Source organism: Haemaphysalis longicornis, unplaced genomic scaffold (genome assembly GCF_048455015.1).
Source record: "Haemaphysalis longicornis isolate Haplotype H1 unplaced genomic scaffold, Haemaphysalis longicornis Haplotype H1 scaffold_6, whole genome shotgun sequence".
NCBI classification, from domain to species: Eukaryota; Metazoa; Arthropoda; class Arachnida; order Ixodida; family Ixodidae; genus Haemaphysalis; species Haemaphysalis longicornis.
Window position 1 is genome coordinate 79972442 of NW_027526407.1, and position 18170 is coordinate 79990611.

Consider the following 18170-nt stretch of genomic DNA (forward strand, 5'->3'; position numbering starts at 1 on the left):
CGAGAGAACCGCAGAAAATATATTTATTACAAAAATACTTGGCAGGCACGACGGTTTGGAGCACAACCTTCGTTTCCGTACAAAACTGCGTCATTATCGTTCGATAAATCACTGCAGAGCAGTCCACTACTATTCCGAGACTAGCGTAACAACTCCCCTGTATCGAAAAAAAGATGACGCGACGAGTTGTGTCCCTAGAGCAGACACTCTGGGATGTCTGCGCGCTCAGGATAACTGAGCTGGGTACCGGGCGACTGGACCGATATGCTGGCAATGTCGCACGCCTTCTTGATGGTTTCAGCCAGCGGCGTCTCGGGGTGGCGTACCATGTGGTACGCAAACGCGCCACTGAAGGCGTCGCCAGCTCCCTGCACAAGATGTAGCGTAGAGAGACGTATTACGCTCCAACGTATCACGTATTACGATTCTTTATCCTAGAATGCGATAGCTACGGCTCATGAGTGTTGTAATGCAATAGTCATTACCACTACAACCTGATCTTCGGAGAGGTCACGACCTCTGTCAAGAGGTCGACATGGGGGGGGGGGGGGGATCTATGTATGTGAATACACTCACCACCTGCAACTAATCCAGAGGTTTTCCTTGCTGTGGCTGCTGCCATTTTCTCTACTCTAGGTCGCTTCATTGCCCAAGCCATCTAATTCGTACAGAGTGCATTGCCCACAAAGATATGTCCAGCCTATAGCTCCTTGTACAAGGCCAGCACCTTTGCATTGCTGACTCCACTTGTGGAGTGAAGCCTCACTTTGGCAGCTTTTTGAAAAAAGAGGCAAGTGACGGATGCCCAAGAGGCTTTTGGCAGGACTCTAGCTGATTAGGCTGTCAGTGTCCATATAACCTGCCTGGTTGCAACGTCGATCGGGAAGCTTTGGCAGTTCATTTGTGAGAATTTTTCCTGATGTGGATACAGGAAGTCGAAGTCTGTTCTAGCGGCAAGCAATGCCTTGTTCCGGTCATCACACAAACCGCGCACACACCACCAGGAAGTGGCCGCTTTCTCGCCAGCAGATTGTTGAGCTCTTTCTAAGCAAGCCACTGCACCTAGTAAAGCCTACTGTAATGCATTCTAATTAAGTTGCAGCTAATTAAAACTGCATGGGGGAAAAAAGAACTTGGCAATGTGGCCCCTTTTAAAGGCCCAACCCTCAAATCTGCGTTTCTAGTGCACTGACCGTGGTGTCCTCCACGTCGACTTTCTCGGCCTTGACGTAAGTGAGCGAGGGGTTCTCGGTGGTGCAGAAGCAGGCGCCCTGGTCGCCCAGCGTTATGATGACTGTCTTGCAGCCCTTGGCCAGCAGCTTGTCGGCGGCAGCCTGGTAGCTGTCCTTGTTAGTCACCTTCTGGCTGGTCGCCAGGCTGGCCTGGAAAGGGATTGCAGCTGTCTGTTTCATCGTGGTTGCTGAGCAGTACCTACCTACCAGCATGTTGAGGCCTTATGCATCTCGTTGGGAGGCGACATGCATATTTCCTAACACAAAAAAGACCAGAAGACAGAAGAATGCAGACGAGGACATGTATAAGCGTTTCCTATTCAGTACAGCCGAGTGATGCATGGCGCCATCTATGGGTATGTTTGAAGCTATATCCACATGCTTATGGCATAATGGTTTGTCATACTTGAAGATTGCTACTTTTATTACGCATTATTTGACACTTTTATGAATTATAAATGTGATTTTGGGTAGTTTCATTACCTTTAGGTCAGTTTCAGCAACAGCAACTGTTGTTTGTATGTTTTTGTGGACCCGCCTTCTTTTATGCTGCTTTCGGCCATTTTTGTTGTATATTTCTAAACACCGTGGTTGTTTCCCTGTTGGGTGGGTTTCAGTTTACTTTTTTTTTTCTTCAATTTGGGTGATTTTGTCCGTTTTATGGTTGCTTTCGGCTCTCCATATAGGTCAGCAAAGGGCTGGCGAGCTAGGTGTGGAAAGCTTTTAAGTAGTAATTTTTACAATTGCATTGTTTCATCCATTTCAGGTCCATTTTGGCTGTTATTTCAGGTCAAATGTTTCTGTGTGCATTAGGTACGTTTCTGCTGTATATAACCCCCACAGCAAACTGAGGACGGCTGGTTGTGCCGACTAGGAAACATATTTGCAGACGGGGACAGGCGCATTCTTCTCTCGTGTTCTCGTTTTTTTTTTTCTTTTTTTCCTGCTAAAAAGTATGTGCAAGTTATCCCAGTACCAGCCTGCCCTGGATTGGATCCCACCCATACCAAAAATTTATGAAACTTTCCTTTCAACTCACAGTTACTTTGTTTTCTATCTGTGCGCCATTGACCATTTTATGTGCCATCTGTCCACCATTCTGTGTGCCAAGAATGCCAGATTTTCAACCTACTTAACTAACTAATGCTTCTGCATTGGAAGTGCTCGCGGTTTTTCAGGAATGAATACTTTGCTAGTTGGAAACGTGCTTCGCAGCTAGAAATCGGCGTTTCTGTAGGCGATTCATCTCAGCTGTTTTAATTTTTTTGCCAACTTTCAATAATTTGTCATCATGTGCGCCAAATTCTTATTGCAGTTTAGAGTGTGGGACTCTGGAAGTATCACACACACCTCAGTTTCGTTGACGCAGAGGATGTCGGTCAGCTTGTACACTTCGTCGGTCATGGAGGGGTCGAACGGAGCGGCGTTGAGAAATGTTGTCACTGGGTAAAAAAGAGGCGGAGGAAAACATAAGTTGGTTTGGGAAAAAAACAGGATTTGTTCGGACCAGTTGCCGTAAAAGCTGGAAACTTCAAAGCACTATCCCGGGGCAAAAATTGAGGGAGAAGAACCTACCCAGCGGAGAAAGACAAACCAATCAAAGATTTTGTCACGAAAAAAGAGTTGGCCAAAGAAACATTGTCAGAAATTCAAATTACTGATGGAAATAAGCCTGCAGCAGCAGATAGTTTGTCATGGGTGAGAATCTCACCAATCATGAGCCGCCTGTCTAAATCTCAGAACCTCAACAGACGGGCCATAATCTCAACAGACAATCTGCTCAACTCTAGCTGGAACGCAATATTCTGCGAAATTAATCAGTACCTTCACCGTTTAGGGAAGGTGGCAAAATGGCTGTAAGGGACAGGAATTGCAGGTTATGTAGACGTCCAATCAACAGGGGTCTAGGCAGATAGAGTGAGAACCAAGTAAGTGGGAAAGAATTTACACCTGTCGTTTGCGCTCCAGTTAAGGCCTCCGCACTTCCATTAAAATATATTCTCATGAATTGGTACTCTACTCGGGAACAATTAAAGAGCGACAATGGAAGTTGCCTCTGCGCCCTATCACCGAAGCTGGCTGTTCCTCTGCACGGTCCAAAAAGTGCATTACTGCGAGTATGTTGAAAGCGGCCCGAGTTGTTTCCGTTATTTTACGTATTTAATCTGCTTATAAACTACTACAGCGACGACAAACACATTACATGAGAAAAAACAGATGACATCATGTAGTAAGTGTAAGGTGCGTGCACTGCCATCTGGGTCCGTCGTATCGGCAGAGTGATACACTACCTCAGCTAGTATTGCCATTCTTAACTTGTACCCAAGCATGGTATTTCATTCCGTGCAGCTCCTACGTACCGTTATACTTGCGAGCGATCCGCAGAGCCTCCAGAAGTGTTTGGTTGGAGCATTCGAAGAGCGCCACCAAGATCTTGGCATTCTTGATCATCAGCTCTGCGTCTTTCACGTCATCCGGCTTCAGGAAGGCTGCCGCACCTTGGACGTACACTATGCAGTTCTGGCCTAGAAAGAGGCGCGGTCAGAAAACGGACACGCTCCGTGTTTTTACTGCACACTCGCGACAACCCAAGACATCGCAAGAGACGTCTACTCGAGCTATGACCCTCTCCAAGCGTCCTCAGTCCCTCCGCGAGTTACGAGACCACTGAGCATTGTGGATGGATTGTAGTTTTAGCAGCGCAAGCCCAAGTAGGTTCAAAACAAAAAAGAGATGCAGAGCACTTACAAAAAAATCTTTCATGGAAGCCCAAACGTCGAACGATTTTTTTGGACTGGCTGGAGTCTCTTTTTTGTTCCAAATGTACCTTCCCAGCCGGACGAAATTCCATTGCGCCCACCCCCACCTACCCCACTTTCAACCCTAATGGAGGAAGGGGCAGTTGAGATATACCAAAAGTGAAAGAGTTGCTGTGGTAAAACGTCTTTCTACATTTTAGTGAGGAAAGAGTCGGCACTTGGTCGTGACAGTGTTGGAAATGCCATAGGTGTGGTGATTTGTTGCTTTAACTGTTTTATCCATTGCAAGCACAGGCAACTCATGTAGAACACTGCGTAAGGCAAGAATTGCCCATCTTAATGGCTCACCGCTCAATGTGTTGGATGAGTGGAGCTTGTCTGCCGGCTTCAATCCTCAACACCTTGCTACGTTTTAAATGTCTCGAGGAACACCTGTGCTTCGGTTGCCGACACCCATAAAAAGCTCCATAAGGTAAAAAAAAAAGAAATTAGGGTTCATAACCTCTACACGCCTTTATGTACTGGCTGCAATACAGTTAAACCTAGATATAACAAAGTTCACAAAAAGTTGCATTTTTTCGTTACATCCAGCCGCGTGAAAATGGAAAGAGCATTTCTAGCAAGAAATCATAATTTCCAGCTTCATTTCTGACTAACTAGATTATTAGATTCTAGCTGGAATCGACAGCTTCTAGCTAGAAAAATTCTTAGTCTAGCTAAAGACGATTATTTCCAGCTTGCAGGTTTTTTTTCTTTTAGCTGGAATGACAAATGCTAGCTGGAAATCAATGAACTAGAAACTATAAATTTCTAGCTAGAAATTTTGCCTATTTTGAGCTAGAATATTTCTAGCTAGAGGGAATTTCTGCTTCAATATTCCAGCTAGAAAAAACTTATTTTCATCAGGGCAGGTTTTTGGAACATGCAGGTTTCGAGTTCTTGCGTGAATGAAGCAGAAAAAAAAAAAACAATATGCTAAACATCAGTGATGCTGAGCTCACCGTTGTTCAAGGATATATTTCACACTGAAAGACTGCGATTCGCGCTTGCCACTACTACACGGCCCCCGTATTCACAAACAGAACTTAAGCATCACTTTTGCTGTTAATACTTTTAGGCGGCTCAACGCGTTTCTAGGACCAAATTTACGCTGAAAAGGCGCCTTTTTGCAAACTTGATGCTCTCTTAAGCACTTGTTGAGGGGATGCTAGCTGGGACACTGCACCGGGCGGTGATGTTCTTCATTCTCGCTGGCGGATATGGCCTCTAGAATATCGAGCTTGGCTTGAAAAGACAAAACTTTTCCTTTTGTGGCAGCACAACTCATCACCGATGAACCGACACCAAAGATATCGGTGGAGACGCCGCAACTACACGCCGACAGGCAGGCCAAGCACCGAACCGACTCCGCACTCACACGTGGAAACGGACGGGAGATTGCGGTGCGGGTGAAATTCACTGAGTTAGTGCATTTCCCCAGCCGATTTTTCAGAAAAAGGGCAAAAAACATTGACTCATCAGTGTAGCGAGTTCATTACGTACATCCACATTAACCGTCGCCACTCCTTCGTGACATAGAAGTCACAAACACATGGGCTTCAATGGAGGTGAAAATTAGGAAATAAAAAACTTCTTTGAATCCAAGAATTCGTTACATAGAAGTTTTACTGTACTAACTATTTTTCTAGCCACGAGTGCAATATTATGAAATGCGATAGTCACTCCGACTTTCAAATTACAAGGACACTGCGTGCAGGCAATCTCGCTGGAAGTGCGGTCTTATCTTACTTCTGCAGTTCCTTCTTCCTACACTGGGACGCTTTTCAGGGCCTTACGCACAACCAAGGCTTAAAATTTGACCAATCTCCCACCTAAACTCCCACCTTTCCTCGTTACGATGATGTTGGCCGTGGCGTTGTTCGTTTTCGACTCCGTTGGCTTGACGTGGTCTGAAACGGGAGCAGACGCCTCGTGACTCATCGACGCAGACGGCGAAAAGCAGTTGAAAAATACAGGATATGTGGTGGCCCACCTGTAACAACTCCGATATCGCGGAGGTATTGGAGGTAGTCTTTCCCGATTTTGTCACTGCCTACCTGAAACAGTGAAAACAAACAAGCAAAAAAAAAAAAAATAATAATAATAAAAGGCTTGAGGTGTACAGTTGGTAAAACGCTTGTCTATAACACAGCTTTTTGTATTTCAGGCATTCTCCGGTGTTGGCTGGAAATAACTTAGAGAAAATTAGCGCACCACTCTGAAGTCTATGCCGGCCCCTTCAGTCCCCAACACTTGTTTGAAGGGTATCCATCAGCACTTTCCACATATAGCCACTTGAAGTACAAATCACTGTTATAGACAAGCCTTTTACCGGCTGTACATGCCATTATAGGCAACAGCGACATGCTCACAAATTGCACAAGTGCATATGCACCTACCAGTTGTCGCTAACACGTCCTGTAAACTTTTGTCCTTGAGGTGCTACTCGTTATGACAAGAACACTGACCTTAGCGATCATGCTGCACCTCAGTCCCATCCGCACGGCCATGACACAGGCGTTTGCAGCTTTGCCACCGTGACCCATGACAAAGTCGTTCCCGATTACGGTCTCGCCAGGTACTGGGAAACGGTCAGCGTAGCTGTAAACATACAAGCAGTGAAGATGTGTCTGTTAGCAAGTGCGAACAAGGCGCGTTGCTGACAAGTATTTGGTGAACGAAACAGTGTCAGTAACTTAGAGAACGGACGGCAGGTTTCAGGCACCTGCTGTTTTACTTTTTTTTTTCTTTTTGCATGCTAAAGCCAGAATTAGTGAAAATAATATTTTTTTGTAACGCTGATGCACCCAATGCAACTTTTATGCATATTAATAAACTTTTCATTGGAGATTTTATATAGTTTTTAAACAGAGATTTAATATAGATATTCATAAAGTTTAACATACTTTATATTAAAACCGACATTGCAGTTTAACCAGATTACTAAAATAAATGAAACAACAAAGAGACAATAGGTTAAAATTTGAAAGTGCTGGTCTCTGGACATCTTTGGCCTTCAAATATTCAGTGCAGTTTCGACTAAGAAAACCTAAAGTGCCAGATAATAAGTTAACACCCCATATAGAAACCCCACATTCAGTTGTAAATATACGGAACCACTGTAAGAGTTCACGACCCCACAAAAAAATAGCAGATATGTGCGACAAAAGTGGAACTAGAAATTGGGTCAGAGGAGTGTATGAATAGGCCTTGCATCAGAGAGAGCTACCGAAAGCCTTGTGCTATCAAAGGCTACAGGCAATTTCTTGATTAAATACCGTCCTGTGTCTGGTGTGTAGAACTACGTAGGGATGTTTTTTATGGTGAGGCGAACACCAAAAAATGTCGTAAAGGGTTTATAGCTTCTCACCCTTTTCTTGGTGGGGTCTGATTGGTCGCCCTCAGTGTCTGTATTTGAAGGTTTTCGATCTTGCCTTCATGAATGAAAAATGTGATTCTGTTGCCGATTTCTATCACGACAACGCTGCAATGTACGCATGCCTCCCTTTTCTAGGAAGTGGTAGCTTCGCCATTCAAAACGGGTTGCATTTTACATCTTCAATGGGGAACTGATTCCCACGTTCCATGAACTTGTGGCGACCAACCCAGCTAACGATGTTCCTCGAACATGACTGGCAGCGCTGCTCTTGCGGCAAACTTCAGCACAGGAGTCCAATACGTCTGCTGCATGATAGAGCCGTATTTTAGAATAGCTTCAGATTATATTCAGAGCATATCAGACGTACATTCGAGGGTTTCTCATTTTTAAAGATACCAGTTGGCAATAGCTAGTCTTTTCCCTTTATTCTGTTTACCATGTTAGTACGGGTACTGAAAACACCTCTACATAAACATACGTATTTTATAACCTACTGTGGTCCACAGGCAATATGCATTACCTGGAATTCAAAATATGTATTCCTGGAATTGGAAATATCAAACTAATTCTTTGATTATATCGCGTGAATATATTCTTTTTGTCGGCATTTTAATTTTGGGAGTAATTTTATGCCTCAGTACGGGGGTTTTCGTTACAATACGGTAGACTACATTGAAATCATCAAGAAAGAGCCGTGCTCAAAATGTCAGAGGGGGAACGATGACGCTGCATTGCCGTTTGACCTGTGCTCTTTTTAGATCATGAAGACACACGTCGGCATTGTTACTCAGTTGTCACGCTGGCAAACGCCCTAGCGGCGATGATACACCGACTCGCTTTACCTGGTCAGGTCAACCACGCAGGCCCCGATGAAGACAGCTTCGGCGCCAGGGCTTGCCTTGCGGTCGCTCATGGTGAAAAGTTGGTTGCTGGCTTCCAGGGGCGTTGTTCGATCGCAGATCGCTAGACTTTTGCCCCCTCGAGATGCAGTTACGCGAACGCTTATCTGCGATAACCTAAACCAACGCCGCCCCACAACCAAGCCGAATCTTTTCTTCTGCCTCCTACTTGCGCCACTTGCGCTGAGTTGCGCCTTCAGTGCAATCATAAAACCGCGTCACGCAAAAACGAAAGCAGCACCGCCAACGGTATCAACGTTGAGCAAATTTTGCAGCTTTACCGAATTTCTATGCCACTTTTATATTTTATAGCGTCCAAATTCCATAGCAAAATAGCGTCGACTAGAGGAACGGCGCAGACGCGCTCGTTAGATTAATAGAAGGCGGCGATCTTAAAAAATCACAAACACAGAAGTACATCATCTTTACGAACACAGACACGGAGGAATGAAAGGTTCGATGGGTTCGATGAACACAAAGGAGTCAGAGGAGTGTTCCCCGGTTAGAAAAAAAAAAAAAAGTATGGAAAAACAGCAACTACCAAGCCATCATCATCAAGTTTTACATTCTACCACCATCCACTCTAAAGCAACAAAAAAATGCAATAACTGTATTTTGTTTTATGACAAATTTTACAGCGGTAGTTTGTCGTAAACGTCTCTAAATACGCATGCGCGTACAGTTTTTTACGTTGTGGGCTTCTTTTGTGTAAATGAAATCTCAACTACCGTATCTCAACGCACGGAAATGGTGGTAAACTCTAGTGCGCAAAAACAAATGCCATGTGCGCGCGCCATGGATTCGAGCGCTTCTAAAGAAGTCACGTTTTCACCTGTTCCAGGTATTTTCACCGCTTTCGCGCTTTATGAACTCTTCCGAGTGTAACCTTGTTTTAAACGCGTCTAGCCCCAGATCGCAGTGGGAGCTCGTCCAAAGGTAATCTGACCGGCATTCCGAGGAAGATCAAGGACAGCTGCGCGGACATTTACAACCTCTCCCAGAGATGGGACACACTACGAATCAACGGGGCCGTGCTCCTCAACAAAATAGCCGCCGCAAAGTTGAAAAGGTGGGCCACTGAACGTAACTTGTGGTTATTCGTTTTTCCCACACAAGAAAAATCTTCGGACAATCGGCGGCGAGTCGAGCTACGCCGATTTTTACTGGTGATTTCGTTACCGATTTATAACAACTGATGGCTCGGCGAGTGACCACTTCTGGGGCAGAAACTTGGCACCTTAGTAAGCGCCTTGGAGGAAAGCTTAGGCCAACGCAACGACTAATGGAAAGAAGGATATTAACGTACGGACAGAAAACGAGCATCCCATATCAGAACAAAATGGGGTGGAAGACGTCACAGCTCAAGTTGAAGAACTGGCAACCGGGGGACCATTAGGGTAACAAAGTGGCTGGCTGCAGGAAAGCGAGACTAGGAAGCGCCTTGGCTCGATGGAGGGACGAACTAAGAAAATTCGGAGGCAAAGAGTGGACTACGGCATCGCAAAGTAGGTATAGTTCGAGGAACATGGGCATAGTTCGAGGAACGAGGAACCCCATAACTTTGTGAGTCGATAATGTGTTTATTCAAAGCTCACCGTGACCACGACGACATTACGAGGGGCTACTGCCTATGGGGGCTTTAATGTGGAAATGCGCATTCACTGTATCAGGGTGTACAACCAGAACCGAACCAAAATTTTTACCGGACCCAAGCCTGGATGTCTGCATGCGCTGAACCGGAACCAAAAGAAAAAAAAAAGTAATGGCTGTCGGTTCATGATGAAACGGTTTGACCATGCGCAGCTGATGCCATTAGAGGCTTCGCTCAAATGTTCCATCAAACTTCCTTCATTGTCTTTTTTTTAGGGTGGGGGGATGCAAAAAAAAAAAGAAAACAATTCAGGGATGTACCTTTCTGTGGTACTGATCGGCAAGCTGTTTGACGCAGTTTCTGCACGTTGTTAAGCGATGAAAGAGTGGCTCAATAATGCTTTCTGAGCTCTAGTTGTCATGCAATGAAATGGGTTGCCATGCAACAGAATGAGCTGTTTTGTATAATACCACGAGGTCTGGCCATATTGGGTGGGCGCTTGCTGCTGCCCTGGCCATGGTGGCGTCAGCCAACAATGCGGCCTGGGTGCCTACAGCATTCCTTGCATTTTTACCTAATTAAACTCTATTTTGAAACACTCCCGTTGACAACAAAATGCACCACAGCAAATCATAATCCTAAACAGTGAACTCCTTTATGTGTGTGTGCTTGTTTTGTCTGGAAGCATTGTACGGCGAAAGCCTGAGCTCTGTGTATTTTACGGAATGTGCGATGGAAAAAGTCATTGCGAGGTGCACAGAATTGTTTAAGAAAGGCTGAAGTTGTGTGAGCTGGAAAGCATGAACTGGGGATGGCACCCGGGGAAAGGGGTCTGGGAAAAGGGTAACAGCGCGTGCCAAGAAAGGGAAACAGCTCTGCCGAGGAAGGGTAGGCGTGGCCACAAAATTCAACATAAGTTAATGGTAGGTGAACAGAAGGTCCAACTAAGCTTTTTCGCCTTCCTACTCTTAGACAGTTCTAAGCATACCCCGTAATGTTTTTTATTTGGAGGAAGCAGTACAGGTGACATTCCCACGTGGTGGTCGTGAACATGGCTAAAAGCCAGCATTGCCTCTTTACGCACTCAGCCAGAGGCATTACACTCCACAGTTTCCTTGCCTTTGCATTTTGCTGTCAGTGTTTACTTACCGAACAAGTTTATAAGCCTCGTCTGATGCTTGTGAACTGGTCTGTGAACCATTATGCCAACTGATTTCTAAATAATGAGAACAAAATGGAGCCACTTGAACTGAAGCAGTATTCTGTTTGGTTTGACACATATATCAATCAATTAACTTTATTTTCTTTGGAAAGAGGGAAATTATATATTTGAAGTTATATTTCATATATAAAGTTGAATAGAATAACAACTGAATAAGAAGTTACGTTGAAACAACAGCAATAAAATTTACATATCAGGGTAAGGTATGAGCGTAGGCCTAATTTCCTTTATCCCTCTCAGTTTGCTTGAGTCACCAGTGTTAGCACCCAGTCTGTGCATTTTTTTGTTTTTTCCTTTTGGCAACAGCTTGCAAGCCGAACAAGCTCCGGATGAAGCAGCCACAGATGAAGAAAAGCTTTTGGAGCTTTGTTCCATGCTCCTCGATGTGTGGACAGACATGGTACGAGTGACCGTCCCCTACTTGTTGGCCGCATGAAATAAAAGTGGAGTTCTGAGTTCTGCCAGCATTACCAGGTGCCTCACAAGTTTGGTGTAGGTTGCGAGCTTGTGGAAGCCTATGTGGTAAAAAGTTAGAATGTTACTAGTATTCCTCAGTTAGGTAGGGAGCGAACATGCGCAGAGAGGAGTGCGGACATGCTCGTACTCACAATTTACTGTGTTCAGGCTTCCACAACATTGACTCGTTGAACCTAATTGGCCAAACTTGTTCACATGCCTTATGAAATAACTGAAATGAAAACTTTGGTCGGCTCAATGGGCGACGGAACGGAGAATGATAGGAGTAATACTTGGACACAGGAAACGAGCTTCCTGGATCAGAGAACAACATTGTATTGAGGATGTCACAGTTCAAATAAAGAAAAAGAAATTAGCTTGGGCTGGCCATGCAGTGAGATGAACCGACAACTGCTGGACAGTTACGGTAACAGAGTGGATACCAAGAGATGGGTCTAAAAGAAGGGGAAGGCCAATAACGCGATGGAGGGATGAACTACGGAACTTCGGGGGTACTGTGGACTCGAGCAGCACAGGGCACGAGCAGTTAAAGGTCAGTGGGAGAGGCCTTCATCCTGCAGTGGACCTAGATAGGCTGCTGATGATGATGATGATGAAAGAAGCACCAAAGCAGTTGTAGCTACTTATAGTTGATTTTTTGGAGAAAACCCGTTGTGCTAACATTCACTCGGGGCATGAATTTGTAAAATCTTTGTGGGTGGCGGTGCTGATGATGAAATGAGCCATCACTTGGCTGTCTACAGGAGCAGCAAGTCGTCAAGATGACTGGAATCGTCAACAGCCTTGCAGCCGTGGTGGACCTGCACAACACGTCATCCTCGTTGCGTGGGGACGATGTGCCTTTTGCCAGTTGGCCCGTGGAACGCTTCTGTAAGCAACCGCCGACTGGCACAGGGCAGCTCAAATGCTGCTAAGTTATCCCAGTAATCCCAGTGCCTCTGAGGTTGAAAACACTAGTGCTGTGGTTTTTAGTTTTCAGTCGTAGTATTTGCAAACGTGTAGCCCTTTCAGTCACGAATTATTATATTCACTGCAGAAAAATTCCATACTTGGAGGTTTAGCAGTGTCAATTGTCTAGAAGTAAGAAAAAAACATTCAGTCTCTCTAGAATACTTATTACGCAAATGGCATCGTGTCCTCATACGGAGACACCATTACTCAATCCTGTTTTTCCCTATAAAGATAATAAATATCCTGAGGGAGTTTACAAACAAGGATGTAAAATAATAATATCTGCACATGAAAGAGGTGTTTTTAGCCTTAATAAATTATTTACGCCACAGTAAAAGAGAACTTAGGATGGCAACACACCGGAGCTCCCACAAAACTTGGTGACGTCCATTTTGAAACGATGTTTATGAGTACGGTTCCTCCATTCCACATCACATGGTGCTACCTTCCACTTCCGTAGGTTTCGAACATCAGCTGCACCGCTCTGCAGCATGAACTCTTTTCGTTTTCACGAGGAAAACGACGAAGAAAGTCGCGTCTCCATATGGAGACACGGTGACTGAAAGGGGTAGAGAAGGGAAGCCTTGGTTCAGTCCTTGGAAATTTTCGAACTTCAGCAGTGAAGCAAGGTGTTGGCTTTCCTGCAGGGAATGCGAATTTTCTTGGCTGCTCTGCAGTCAAGGGAGGGAAACTAAATGCTGAATTACTCCTTATTTCAACTAGAGGTGTTCAAATGTCCAATTTGCGACTGTGAATCGAATACGAATAGTAAAAACTGACTGTGAACTGATTATTTTTCGCAAGGGTGCTGGTTTGGGCCTGTTGGTGGGACATGACAATGAATTCAAGTGCTAGGACAACGGGACAAGCGAGTCAACGGAAAAAGTGCCTTGTGTGTGTTGACTCGCTTGTCTCGTTGTCCTAGCACTTGAATGCATTGATTATTTTTGAATGCAAATGGTGAAAAGTGACTGTTAGTCAAATACAATATTTTTGAACATGAATAGTATTTGTGGTCTGCTTTAGTGCGTAGTCTCTGAAACCGATATAAAAATAAAATGCAACTATTCAGGACTTCACAAATGATGACAAAATGACACAAAAAGCTAAAAATAAGAGATTAAGACAAAATGACAGTGCAGTGGGATAGAAATTTGTCATGCATTGCTATGAAGGACAATGGGTTTGTCATCATGCTGTGAATATGGGAAGTTTTTATCGTACTGGCTGCAGTCCCTCCAGTCATTGGCCCTTGGTAGCCATGCAAGCGGAGTGGCTGGTATGACCTTTGCACGCATTGCCAGCAAGTAGTGCTTAACTTCATTCCTCACTCATGCCACAGCATTGACCAGAAGCTTATTTCCGACTATGTAACTTTTACACAAGTAACGTTCCACTTCAGCTAACATGCCCACATTTCGTGCAAGGCTTGCACGTGTAAGGCTTTATTGCATGGCTTTGGTGTCACGCAGAAAAGCCGACCCGAGAAAAAAGAATACCGTGCGGTGAAGCTTCAAAGCTTGCGTGTCGTGCGGCAGAGCCAACTTTTACTGCGCTAGTAGTTGCAAATTTTGAATATTCTAATACTTCGAACGGCAAAACTGCTTTACAAATTGAATGGGAAACGCTATTAGAGAGGTATTCAAAGTTTCAAATATTTGCACGCCTCTAATTTAAACCTAAGGTTCAGAACTTTCGAAGCTTTTTTGTCTTTTTTTCATTACAAATGATGCTTTGTTCAGAAACAAATAAGTACAGCTGGCATTTCCTTTTTCTGTTTTTGCCAAACTTTTCCGTGACTTCAAAAAGTGTGCCGACCAGCACTAAATTGAGCACGAACACAACCAACCTTGCGAGCTTCTGTTAATTTAGAAGGTTTTAAACATACAGGGTGTTGCAATGATAACTGGAACACTTTTAAAATTTTTCCTGAGCGATCCGCTGCTCTGTTCGCGCTCAAACTTCACACAAAGGTCGCATTTTGTGGTCTATTTTGTTTGACACCGGGAACAACAACGGTACTTACCTGTTTATTCTGAAAATAAATGAAAACGATTTTCGCCTATGGCCGCTGATTTGAACGTGCGAGCCAGCGCAAGTTGATGTTGGAACGACGGAACCACCTGCAGAGTGAAACGCACGTTTGGGATTCACGTACGGAGCCAAATGGTGCAGCAGACGATCAGAAAATGCACCTAGAAATGAGCTAACAGACGATCAGAAAACCCGGTTTTCGGGCTCGCACGTCCAAATCGCCGCCATTTTCCCATAGGCGAAAATCGTTTTTATTTATTTTCAGAATAAACAGGTAAGTATCGTTGTTGTTCCCGGTGTCAAACAAAATAGACCACAAAATGCGACCTTTGTGTGAAGTTTGAGCGTGAACAGAGCGGCGGATCGCTCAGGAAAAAATTTTTAAAGTGTTCCAGTTATCGTTGCAACACCCTGTACATGAAGAGATGGCTAGAGGGGGCAACCAATAACACTGACAGCCAGATAAATTGCATAGTCTATTGTGTGAATACTCTTGCAACTTTTGCAATTGGCTGTTGTATACTTGTACGCTGGCAGTAAGCACAGATGACTTTTACATTCACCTACCTAAACCTGGGCTTAATTTGTGCACGAAAACTAAACATTTCAATGCAGTCAAAACTGAAACAAACCAGTATGTTTATTAAAACCCGAAATTCGAGTATTTTTAAAAATGGACACTCCACAATGTCCTTACTTTGTTGTTCCTTCCCTAAAGAAAAAAGAAAAAAGAAAGCTTTCTGCTGTTGTCTGCATTTCGCTGTTCCCAAATTCACGAAGTGACTAATCGTAGTGTGGAATAGTGCATGGGACGGCGGTGCCCGTTTCGATAGTTTTTGTCATTTCTTGTGTTATTTGGCAGCTTTGGCTGCTGCAAATGTTATATCGACGTTCTCAGCACCGCAGTCTACCGATATAGGCGAACTTGTTTTCGAACTTAGGGTCTCTCTAAGAATGGTTTCAGTGCCTGACTCCAAGGCTATAGAAAAAAGTATTCACACGTGCGCATGTGAATAGCTGAAATATATGTATGTGAAAGCTATGTGCGTATTCACAAGGTGCGCACAAAGGTGTGCACGCTTGTTCCTCCAACTCCAGTCCCCATGACATCAAGTGATATGCAAGACTGCCTCTCTTTTTCTTAGAACTGTACAGTTTGTGGCAACACCAAAGTAACTTACATTTCTGCAAATGAAACAAAACTGGCATCCGCCTGAATGATGCTATGTGGCTAATAAGTTATCCTTATTACGAGAGAACATTAAATAGCCCGTTGAGAGGAAAAGCGGGCGTCGTCTGTGACACTGAAATGGCTCCTAAACCCAAGTGGCTGTGACGCGTTTTATAGTGCGTGCTTCACACTAATAAAACACAAAGAAAAAGACCGCACGGCTAGGCAGTGCCTGGAAATGTCAGAGCAGATTTGTACGTAGTGCGTTACGAGTAATGGATTACTTATAATCGATTACATTGTACTGTAATTTTGTAATGCTTCAATTGCTTCCTTCAAGGAGTAATGGTTCTTGTAATTCAGTTTTTCTTTTTTGTAATCGATTACACAATTTCTTATGACACTATTCCACGACAACACAGCTTTCGCCGCAACCGTGCCTGTCTGCGTTCGTCATGGACATTTTCAAAAATTTTGCTCATATTTCTCACAGAACAAGAGCTGTGCTTTGAAATTCGACATGGTAGCATGCACCACTAAAACAACGTTTGATGAAAATTTGAGGTACATACGTGCAAGTATCGATTTTTCTTACTCTGTTTACCACACTATATATGTAGATATGTGATACCGTAATAAAAAACCTGTATAAAAAGTGACACGGGAAGTAATTGATTACTCTAGAGTGATTTGCCAGTTACTTTTGTGTCAGAGCCACGTGGAGGAGGAGGAGGAAGAAACCTTACTGAGCAAAAAGTAAATTGTGTGGTGCCTTCCTAGTCCGGAAGTCCATGGGCAATCCTGGCTCTGTCCGCTAGGTCAACCAAGATCATCTGGTCGTCGAGGCTCGAGCTGGACAACATGCTCTCCCACTGCTCACGGGGAGGGTTGGGAGTGGGGGGAAGGTCAGGGTTTCGGTCGCACTCGGAGACGATGTGATAAAGTGTGCCTGAATTGCCGCAAAACGCACACTCCGGGGGAGTATTGTGTGGGGAATAGATGATTTAGTCGTACTGGATTGCGGATCGTGTTTGTTTCAATTCGTCTTAATGTGTTTTCCTGCATTTTAGACAAACTGCATTGGGCGGGGGGAAAGGTCCTCCTGCCTAAAGTGCAAATGGTGGCTGCTCACTGTTTGGCGGCTGCAACATGTCATCAAGTGATCACTGCACTGGCCTCACTCAGTGGCACAATAGTCACCAGCAAGTCGGGCTGATCTGCGGGGAAGTACAGTACTCAGCAATACTGTGCAAACGTTTCTGGTGAACACCTAACATGCTAATGTATAAACTCTAAAGAATACCCTGCCCTAATTTAATAGCAAAACTTGAAAACTCAAGATGAGGCTAGGTGCCCTCAAATTTTTTTCTCTCTGCTACCTGGGCTATAACAAACCGTCTAGCTCGCTATTCATATCAGAGGACAGCTGGTGAGGGTAGAACGGTTATCTGGGCGGACAAAAAGTTGTGCTAGCCCTTTTGCATATTGCACCAGCCAGAGACGCCATGTCTTGCAGTTTCACTAGCTGAAGGTACTCGCATTTTATTTATCTTTGTCTCGCTTTGTGTAGAAATGTGATGCACAGACAAGTACCAGAGGAAATGTCATAGTTTTTCTCGTTCATGTTTGCGTTTTCTTTATAACATGCAGGAGCATAATGTGACCCTTTTTTCTTTTTCTTCTTGTTCATTATTTCCATATTTACACAGGAACCATTTCAAATTTCCCGCCACACTTGAATCGTTGGCATTTGAATCAACAAGCTCAAGCTGTAACCAAGTCGTTCAGTGATGACTCCTTACTGCTGGCGATGTTTCCCTTTTTTTTTCTCATGCAGATGAGACGATACGCGATGTGGTGGAGTCCCACGCCAAAGAGTTGGGTGTCAAGAAATGCATTGTAGAGGAGGTTGCCATGCAGACAGATGAAAAGACCTTGTCGTTCTACGTGACCGCCTGGACCTACCAGGCCTACATAGACGGAGAGACACAGTTAACCCTCGAAGCACTGGTACGCGAAGTGGGGCTGAAGTGACGGACTTCCGTAATAGTGGAGCAGGCAAAACTCAACGACCCGACGTGCTCAATGACAACCATTGCAAATCGGAATTGGGGCTGTGGATTGATTCATAACTGGGGTTCTGTAAAAGTCGAATGGATGCGTGCATTTTTGCGTTTCGCCTCCATCACAAGTGCAGCCAGAAATCACGCCCGCATCGCGATGTGTGGCAGGTGAGCGCAGTGCCTTAGCCAGTGGACCATTACAGCTATTGTGATCATAAAACAAATAGCATGTTGCGCAACCATCCCTGTATATGCACCTGCACAAAGAACACCATTGTTACACAATGACAGTGTGCAGTACACTGCCTGCAAAGATCCAGCAATAAAAAGTGAAAAAAAAAATGCACCTGTGA

The 18170-nt window shown here is 44.4% G+C and overlaps 2 protein-coding genes across 3 annotated transcripts; one reads left to right on the forward strand and one right to left on the reverse strand.

Moving 5' to 3' along the window:
• Nucleotides 1-4: 4 nt before the first annotated feature.
• On the reverse strand, nt 5-8787 carry LOC144143563 (ribokinase-like). Of its 2 annotated transcripts, none has more exons than XM_077675362.1 (8): nt 8252-8787; nt 6499-6631; nt 6024-6087; nt 5863-5940; nt 3593-3757; nt 2583-2674; nt 1194-1382; nt 5-368 (listed from the first exon to the last, which is right to left on the reverse strand). In XM_077675362.1, the coding sequence occupies exons 1-8, from the start codon at nt 8515-8517 to the stop codon at nt 195-197; spliced, it is 1161 nt and encodes a 386-aa protein (XP_077531488.1). In that variant the 5' UTR covers nt 8518-8787; the 3' UTR covers nt 5-194. The 2 variants fall into 2 exon arrangements, with proteins under 2 accessions (XP_077531488.1, XP_077531489.1); XM_077675363.1 differs by having other exon boundaries at nt 5875-5940; nt 8252-8786.
• A 203-nt stretch (nt 8788-8990) lies between these two features.
• Nucleotides 8991-18163, forward strand: LOC144143565 (cyclin-dependent kinase 2-interacting protein-like). Its single transcript, XM_077675365.1, has 5 exons — nt 8991-9149; nt 9215-9377; nt 11428-11521; nt 12342-12468; nt 17592-18163. Exons 1-5 carry the CDS (start codon nt 9056-9058, stop codon nt 17786-17788), a joined length of 675 nt encoding a protein of 224 aa, XP_077531491.1. The 5' UTR covers nt 8991-9055; the 3' UTR covers nt 17789-18163.
• The last annotated feature ends 7 nt before the right edge of the window (nt 18164-18170 follow it).